At 29.9% G+C, this 10,336-nt stretch overlaps 1 protein-coding gene across 1 annotated transcript; it reads left to right on the top strand.

Moving 5' to 3' along the window:
• The first annotated feature begins 6,550 nt into the window (after positions 1-6,550).
• Positions 6,551-8,794, top strand: LOC18051972 (subtilisin-like protease SBT1.7). The gene has a single exon (XM_006446882.2). The coding sequence runs from the start codon at positions 6,551-6,553 to the stop codon at positions 8,792-8,794; it is 2,244 nt and encodes a 747-aa protein (XP_006446945.2).
• The last annotated feature ends 1,542 nt before the right edge of the window (positions 8,795-10,336 follow it).

The raw sequence follows: 10,336 nt of genomic DNA, 5'->3' as shown, positions 1-10,336 counted from the left end.
TAATTTTCTAAAAGTAGATTGAGTTTTTAAAAATTATACGGTCGAAATATCACTGCATGTTCCTAAAATGACGTTGCTTAACAGTTATATGTGTACCCCACTTGTCATATAATTCACATTGTTTCTATTATAAAAGGTGAAGATACTTACCCCTACAATTTTTTAAAGCTCATCCCACTTTCAAAAAATAATTACAGTAAGTTCACACTATTTAAAAAAAAAAATCAAATGAAGAGGAAGTTTGGAGACTTAATCAAAATAAAATTAAATACCTAGATTATTACATACAAAAGCTCATTTTTTGGGGGTAGTTTGGTCATTGTATGTAATGAAAAATAAAATTTGGGTAGGATTATTTGAATCCACTAATTTCCTCTCTAGATCCTTTTTTCTAATACAATTTTGATTATCTAAATTTTTTTAAAAACTACTTACTTAACCCTTTATTCTCTTTCTCATCTCAATTTCGTAAATTTTCGTTAATTCATTTAGGTATGTTCTTTGAATTACAAATAATTGATCTCACAAATTAAGAAGAACAAAACCTACTATTTAAAATTGAATATCAATAATTTTTTTTATTATCCATGAAAGTTAATAAATGTCAAGAAATTAATTTTCACCAAACACAAAAGTTTATGAATATGAAAAAAAAAATCTTATATAAGAATGAGATAAAGATCATGATCTACTAAAAAAAGTCAAAAAAAAAAAATTAAAAGTAGAATAAAATTGAGTGTTTAGTTTACAGAATATGAGAGTAAAGAGAGAATATAAAATCGTAAGGTGGAGAAAGAAAGAGATTAGAGAATGATAGTTTTGAGATCTTCAAATTTTAAACTTTTAATAACAAACTTATTTTTTAAAAATGAGTTTAGAGATGAATTTGGTAGGTTCAAATAGTTTTACCCATAAAATTTATCTTAAAGAAATCTTAATAGTAAAAAATGGTCTAAAAACCTATATACATAGATCACAAAAGATTTAACTGATTAAAGGTGGGGGTTACTTGAACCAAAAAAAAAAATCATCTACACCTATTTTCTAAATTTAAAATTTAAAATTTCACTTTCTGCTCCTCCAATAATACAAAAAGTTCCTTCAATCTTGCATCTTTGAATCATATTTGTTTCTGTCGAAAACCCACCGAAATTACGTATATACTTCTTCAATTTATTTTTTTTTTTTTGCTAGACTTGAATTTTTTATGATCTGGACGATCTTTTAAAACGCAGTCAATTGAAACGAACATTCATTCTTTGTTTAAAAAATAAAAGAATTTTCTCGGCAATTTCCCAATCTAGGGCAACATGTAAATGAAAATTAGTGCTGTTAAAAATTGGAGATTGTTGGTAATAAGAGCTCAGTTTTCTTGCAGTCTTTGTTTTCACCATGGCAAAATTACAGAAATAATAAGAGCTCAGTTTTCTTGCAGTCTTTGTTTTCACCATGGTAAAATTACAGAAATTCTCCCATTAATCAAGATGATAAGCCATTATTTTTTGGTACGAGCAATTGAATTTTATTTGTATTAGTTAACCAATTCTTTTGTCTTTGAAAGTCAACTCACTCATGGTCATTTCAGCAATATAAAATTTAATTAAAAAGTGAGTACGTAGAATAATTTTCCGTTCATTGATTAATTGTCTAAATTTTTTTATTATTTTATATTTTTCAAAATTGCTTGAAATTATTATAATTATTTTCTGAAAGTAGGTTGAAATAATCCTGACCCATTAAAAAAATGCAAACATTTTGTTGTTGATTTGTGAATGATTCTCGTACTTGTGCTGTGACATATTTTGTTCATGTTTCTTATAATGTGACTAATTTTAAACCAATTTGTACAAAAACTGGCTTCGTGATTACAGTCTTTTGAATAATCAAAATAAACAATGAATGAGATTGCACGAAAGAGCATAGCCTATGAGCATTAACGTTCAACACCTCTCAATTAATTTAATTATTTTATGTAATGTAAAATTATATAATTGCTAGAATACAGATACTGTAGCCGTACATCCCACCAAATTGTTTTATTAGTTCATTTTTCAAGCTTATAATTTTACATCCCACCAAAAAAAAAAAAACACTTAGTTGATTTTTTGATACAACAATTGAATAAAATCTTATAATATTAATGATGTAGGAAGGAAGTATTAAAGCATAAACAATTAACTAAAAAGGAAGTATTGTTATCATGCTCTCGATCTCTACATAAAGCAATTTCCCCGTTCATTAAATGCAGCATATTCGACTCATGGCCTCATATTAGCTATGGATTGCAATCATTTCACATATCTCAATAGAGCACAATTTATCCTCACTTCTACTATTGTACACTATTTAAAATAATTATTTAATTTCAAAATACATATAAGAGTGTCTTATTATAACAAAGTTTGGAGATTGATCAATGGAGAAAATATTTAAATTGCTACCTTTAATATTATTAAGATAATAAATTATTAAAAAAATGAAATAGTTGTTTAATTTAAGTAAAATTATGAAAAAAATAAGTTAGTTAGAGAATTATAGATAAGTATGATTTAATAATTTCTTTTTATCATTATTTGTTTTAATTTATTGCTCAAAAGATATGGGTATTTCAATCAAATTACTTTTTTTTTTGGATGACATGAGACTATTGCTCAAATTACAAGTCATCTTACATGAGAGTATAACTGATATGTACAATCATATATATATACTGAGACATGTTGATATCAATGCTGACATGGTACCGCTCAGATTTTTAACCCTTTCAAATATTCAAGGGACGTCAACTCCTAACCTGGGAGAAAGACTGCCTTCACTCAAGCTCTAGAGCTCCAAGGAAGGATATTTAAATTAAACCCATGCAATGGGTCTGCGGAGGCTCGAACCACTTCCCTCACATTTGTGAGGGAGTGGCTCTAGCCACTTGGGCTTAGCCCAAGTGGTTTATTTCAATCGAATTACTTGAATGGGGTATTAGCTCTTTCTGTTGTCCTTCAATCAAGTGGAATTAAATAAAAATTCATTTATTTACTCTTTTTCCAATAAATCTGAATTTGTGTGGGGAATTGCAGGTTTGCGGATGTATTGGTGGAGATCATATTCACTCCAACATAGTAGTAGGTAAACTTGAGGGGTTAAGGGACATAACCTTACGATTTGTTGATTTACCACGTGAAGATTTAGTTGAAAAGGATTTTATTGAAAAATATCGAAACCGTAATTTTAATTTCACTCAATTAATTATGTAAATTATAATTATTTTTACATTAATTTTATTATGGATTAAATACTTTATTGTGACAAAATTCAATTTGTTGACAATGGGGTAAAATATCATTTTGCCATTTTTTATATTACGATATTAAGTATTCATTGTGCCAAACTCATTTGTTTTTCTACGACAAATCAAGATTCCAAAATGTAAAGAGTGGATAAAACTAAATAGAAAATAATTTAATTCATGTAATTTAAATTAAAATTTAATTAAATCATACTCTTCTAGCAAGAGTTTCGCCTCATCCTAACTTATTAAAATTAGTTAAACATGCTTGAATTTAAGTTAAAAATAATTTTAAAATGTCATACATATACTTAATCAAACAAAGAAATAAAAATAACTTGAATTGACATAAAACTAAATGTTATTTATGAAAATAATTTTACGAACCATAAGAACTCAATTAAAATTGATCCCTCAATTTTAGAAAGAAATTAAAGAGATTTGGGGGAAAATGGGGATGAGAAACACACAAAATGAGTCCTTATTTACAGCGTAGAATTTCGTTGGTGATCTAGCACTGCGTGGTCCGTGAAAAGCTTGCAGCACGAGCGCATGACGGCCATTAGATTATGATCTAATGTTAATTTCTTATTTTGTTTGTTATAGAAAAATAAAATATAAATTTAACAATTAAAAGTTCCAATTTTAAAAATAAATATGAACATTTACTTTGTATTTTAAATTTCTAATTTTGTACTGATAAGTCTATTACCTGAGTTAATATAAATTTAACTGAATGATTTGAATCATTATTAACAATTTAATTTTTAAAGGATAAATATAAATAATACTAAATAAATTAATAATAACATTATTTTCAGATGGATAAGATAAAATTTATTTTTATGAAAAGCTGTAAATTAAAAATAAAATAAAATATGGCATAATTTGTATCACTATAATTTACAGCACTTTCTAATGAGGTTATTACCCACTGATGACTGAACTATCTATCATTTACATATAACAACAATTTTATTCACTAAAAGCATTTCTAAATTTTAATCTTCATTATCGTTGTCATCGTTATCAACTTCAACATAAACATCAATACATCATGACATCATCATTTTCTTCATCATCAACATCTGTACCATTTTGCCAATTTTGATGTATGGTACGGGACACTTATCATCATCTTATCCATTGTTTGAATTAATTTAAATTGAATTTATATACCTAATTAGTGTTATGTATCTTAAGAAGTAAAAACTATAAATCAAACTATCAAAATAGAATTAAATTTGTATTATTAATAAAAGATTTGCTGTTTTTCTACTCTTATCAAGGTTACAGTATGTATTTAATTTTTATTTGTTCTATTAAAGCAGTTAATATGTTTCAAATTAATAAATTAATTAAAAATATTTTAGTTTATTTTAATCTTTATATATTATCATTTTGATTTCTTGAAAATTAAATTTGTTTAGCCTAGTAGTTATGAACAACTAATTTACTTGGAGTCTTGAGTTTTACATTCAATAAAAGCACAAAATAATAATAACAATAACAATAACAATAACAATAACAACAACAACAACAACAACAACAATAATAAGAATAACAATAATAATAATACTAATAATAATAATAAAATTGAAATCGCATAATTTTTAAATTAAGTTGACACTTATTCCGAAAAAAAAATCATGCAACACGATAGGCCTTTTCTTAATGTTGGAAATAATAATATATTTTTAAACACTAAAACGCGTATAAACATCAAGTCTTTTCATTATGCTTTCATTTCACAATAATATATTATTGAATGTCCACTTTGTAATTTTTCAAAGTATAGATTCATTTATTGGTTGTGACTAAGATATCCTACAATTTAAACACCGTCAAATGATCAGATTAGACCATTTAACGATACCCAAACTGTGGGACATAATATCTTTAGCGTGTGTTTGACAACTTTCATAATATGAAACCGCATTGTATCATGCAGTGTAGCCTCTTGTTTGTCTGCAATAGCAACTGCATCATGTGGCACTTGCCTTTGGCTAATGCGGTAGTTTGCCTCATTAGATTTTTTTTTTCCCAAATAAAAGTAAATGTGTAATTCAATATTACATCATTTGATAATACTATATAATATTAATTTTTATTTTCTTTTATTTTTACATTATAGTAATCAATATAATTTCATAATTTATTATTCAATAATATTATATTATATCATATTTTTATTTTTATATTAATTATATTAAAAATTAAATTAAATATTACACTAAGTATATTATATTACAATAATTAATATATAAAATAGATTATTATTTAATAAGTTAATATAACTAATAATAATTACTTAAGTAACATATAAAAATAAAAAAATACTATTGTATTATTTAATTATATTAGAATAACTAATATCTAAAAATTTATTATTTTTTTAAAAATTTAAGATTACTAATTTATTATAGTATAAGATTTCACTATTTAATTTATATTACAATAATTAATATATAAAAATTAATTATTTTTATAAAATTTATTGTAACTAATAAGTGCAACATAAATATTATTACATTAAAATTAGTAGTAATATAAATAATTATATAATATATTATTTCATATAATATATGATATTATATTACAACTTAATATACTCTAAAGTAATAAAAGTTCATAAAGTTCCTAACGCATAAATATAATTTCATAATTTATCTGTCATTGATTTTGAATAATCAATACCTTTGCATGATGGAGTTGACTTATTTCTTGACAGCTGACCAGGTACTGTAATCTGATCATTTCTTGCCAGCTTGTTGCCGTAATTAATAAAAAAAAACATTTGATATCAGCAACTCAACATGAATTAGCAACTTCCATTTGCATTCTTTTGTGATCTCTCTCTGTGTGTCTCTATATACATACATATATATATGCATGCGTGCCTTAGGGATCCATTAATTGAAACTATGGTGGTAAGTTACAACCCGACATGATTTAACAATATTTTCTATGTTAATTAGTTAACAAATTAAACTGTTACCGAACTTTATTCTCCAAATTTAGTGTAACATAAGCTCAATATATATGCCTATATATATATATTGTTAATTGTTATTAACTACATCGACTATCAGTCCTAGCTATTAAATCTCTATTTACAACTGTGTACCAGCTTATTGTTAATGGTCCGTGTTTATCGCTTTCTCTATAGTGCGCTATATAAATGCGTATGTGCATGGGATTGATGCATCAACTCATCAAACATTATTAACATTTTTTGACTCTTGTTTCATTGAGATCAGGAGTAGTGAAATGTTAAACATGGCTTCCATTTTAATTAGTCTCATTTTTATAATCAGTTTCTCTCCAGCAATTGCCGGGATTAGCAATGTTGAAAGCGATATAAATGACTTACAAACCTACATTGTTTATGTGCAAGAGCCAAAGCATGGTAATTTTTCCAAGGAAATAGATCTAGAAAGCTGGTACCATTCGTTCTTGCCGGCTACCATCTCATCAAACTCCATCGATGATGATCATCAATCCCGAATGGTGCATTACTATAGGCATGTGATTTCAGGTTTTGCCGCGAGGCTCACAGCGGAGGAAGTAAAGGTCATGGAAACAAAGAGTGGATTCATATCAGCCCACGTTGAAAATACATTGCAGCTACATACAACCCACACCCCTAGGTTTTTGGGTTTGCATCAAAATTCAGGATTTTGGAAGGATTCAAATTTCGGAAAAGGAGTAATAATTGGAGTTGTGGACTCAGGAATAGGGCCTACTCATCCTTCATTTGGCGATAAAGACATGCCTCCGCCACCAGCAAAGTGGAGAGGGAAATGTGAATTTGCAGGAGGGGCGGGTTGTAACAATAAGATAATTGGGGCAAGAAATTTTCTTAACAAAAGTGAGCCGCCTACTGATAACGAAGGGCATGGAACCCACACGTCAAGCACGGCCGCTGGGACTTTCGTAAATGGTGCAAATATACTGGGTCAGGCAAACGGCACCGCAGTAGGCATGGCGCCTTTAGCTCACTTGGCAATGTATAAAGCTTGTGACGATTACAATGGTACTTGTCCTGAGAGTTCAGTTAGTGCAGCACTTGACGCTGCTATTGAAGACGGTGTTGATGTGCTTTCTCTTTCGATTGGTCTTGGTCCATATCAACATAAAGAATTCCATGCTAACGCAATTGCGATCGCGGCTTTCAAAGCTGTTAAAAAAGGCATTTTCGTGAGTATTTCGGCGGGAAATTGGGGCCCAAAACCTTTTTCTGTAGTTAATGACGCCCCGTGGATGCTTACTGTGGGAGCAAGCACCACTGACAGAAGTATAGTTACATCGGTACAGCTCGGAAACCAAGAAACGTATGACGGTGAATCACTTCTGCAATGGACAGATATCCCTTCCGAGCAATTGCCTCTTGTTTATCCTGTCACGAAGAATGCTTCAGCAACAACAAATTGCTCACCAGAAACTTTGAAAAGTATTGATGTCAAAGGCAAAGTAGTATTATGCCTATTAAGTGTAAATCCTCAAGATGTCTTGGATGCTGGTGGCGCTGCCATGATTCTAATGAATAACGAACTTATTGGTGATAGTATTGTAGTTGCACGCAGTGTACTTCGAAACGTGCGTGTTAGTTATATGGTGGGGGAGAGCATAAAAGCCTACATAAATTCAACATCATCACCGACTGCTGCATTGGTGGTGAAAGGAACTGTGATTGGCGAAAAATCTGCTCCTGCGATTGTCGCTTTTTCCTCAAGAGGACCCAGCACAGTAAGCCCTGGAATCTTGAAGCCTGACGTTGTTGGACCTGGAGTAAACATTATAGCTGCTTGGCGAACAGCTGTTGAACCCATAACAAATACAGAATACATATTTGACATAATTTCAGGCACATCAATGTCCTGCCCGCATCTTAGTGGTATTGCAGCTTTGCTCAAAAGTGCTCATCCTGATTGGTCACCCGCCGCTATCAAATCTGCCATCATGACAACTGCTGATACGGTAAACCTTGAAGGCAAGCCAATTCTTGATCGCAATCATCTTCCAGCTGATCCGTTTGCAGTTGGTGCAGGCCACGTAAACCCGTCAAAAGCAAATGACCCTGGACTTATTTACGATATCCAGCCCGACGATTACATTCCTTATCTATGTGGTTTGAATTACACAGACCAACAGGTACAAGGCATTGTGGGTGGTGATGTGCAATGCTCAAAAATGTCGAGCATAGCTGAAGCAGAGCTAAATTATCCTTCATTCTCTATCAGATTGGGCTCTAGTCCTCAGACATATAATAGAACAGTAACAAACGTTGGACCGGCTAATTTATCCTACACTAGTCAGATTGTTGCCCCTGAAGGAGTGGAGATTACCATACAACCTGATAAGATATCTTTTACAGAGAAAAACCAAAAGGTGGCCTATTCTGTGACATTCACTAGAACAAAGAATACTAACACATCTTTTACCCAAGCAAATCTGAGTTGGATTTCTGGTCGGTACGCTGTGAAGAGTCCTATTGCTATCAGTTTCATATGACGAATATAGAGAAAAAAAATGCATACATAGGTGATTGGTTATGGAATCACACACCTAAATACTTCAAAAATTAGGCAAGATAGCTTTGACAGACATGATTGTGGAACATTAACCTTCTTATTATTTTTTTCATTAATAACTGTTTATCAAATTATCAAAGAGACAGTAAAAATTATTTCCTAAATTGTAAAATAATTGACCTATTGTTTTTCAAGAGATGTATAGTACGTTGTCTATTTTTCTTAATGGTGGCAACCATTTAGTTGTAGTACGAATGTGAAGGGACTCGGTAAGCTACAATTTTTTTCTCAAGTTATTATGAATTTTGTTACAACTTGATAAATGTCGTCTTTTGTTTATTTTGTAAACGAAGCATAAAAATACTGTTCTTGTGTTTCAACTTAAAGAATTATTTAGTTTTACTGTTAAAATTGAATTCCCACCAACACAAACACCTAAACATTCATAAACCTAGAGTTTAAATAATTTGTACATCAAATCAGATTTTTTATTTTCTTTTTTGGAGTTGAAGCATCAAAGGGTATTATCACAGCAGATTCATTCCATTGCGAATTGGGCCCAAAGTCACGAACAGACCACTTTGAATTAAATAAATTTTACCATGTGCAATTTTATTCGGTGTTCAGAGTTCAGACAAATTTGAAAATGATACTATCTGAATGGTTTCTGGGTGCCCATTTAAACAATTCACATTGTTTCTATTAAAAAATCATAAAAAATTTGTGGCTGGTTTGTGAATGATTCTCGTCCATGCATGTGCGGTGACATATTTTTTTCATGTTTGTTATAACGTGCTTAATTTCAAACCAATTCGTACACAGACTGGCTCCGTGATTGCAATCTTTTGAATAATCAAAATCAATGAAGGAGATTGCACAATCTGGACGCTAGAGTAGAGTCTAGTCAACAGAGACCAAAGAGACAAGCCTATGAGCATCAAGTTCAACACAGCAGTCAACACCACTTATTAATTTACTTGTTTTGTGTCATGTGAAATTACATAATTGCTAGAACACAGGTATGGTAGTTCATCTTTCAAGCTTATAACTAGAAACGAAAAAAAAAAAAATTAGTTGATTGTTTTGATACAAACAATTGAATATACCCAACGAAGAATTAGATTATTTGTTGTTTAGTAGTATTTTCTAATGCTGATACTTACACTAATAATACACAGGAATTGAATTAGTAGTATTGAGGTTACAATTTTTCTTAAGTTAGATTATTTTAATTTAAATTTTTGAATTAAAATTCTGATAAAAATCTTAAGTCATTAATTTTAAATTATCTAATAGTAGATATTAAAAAGTAAAATCATAATTAATGATAATTATTCATTCACATTAAATTATTTAAAATGAATGACTCAAAATTTATGTTTAAACTCTCACTTCAGAATGCTTAAAATAGTTCCACCCATTTTTTCTTCGTTGATTATCTCTGCATGAACGCACACGTGTTAAATGATGCAGCTTAGCGCGCTAGACCATCGCATACAATGGTCGTTCGCGGGCCTGAACA

The sequence above is a fragment of the Citrus clementina genome, unplaced genomic scaffold, assembly GCF_000493195.1.
Source record: "Citrus clementina cultivar Clemenules unplaced genomic scaffold, Citrus_clementina_v1.0 scaffold_2, whole genome shotgun sequence".
In the NCBI taxonomy this organism is placed as follows: Eukaryota; Viridiplantae; Streptophyta; class Magnoliopsida; order Sapindales; family Rutaceae; genus Citrus; species Citrus x clementina.
The sequence above is the reverse complement of the archived record's forward strand: the minus strand, read 5'-3'. Positions and strand labels throughout refer to the sequence as shown.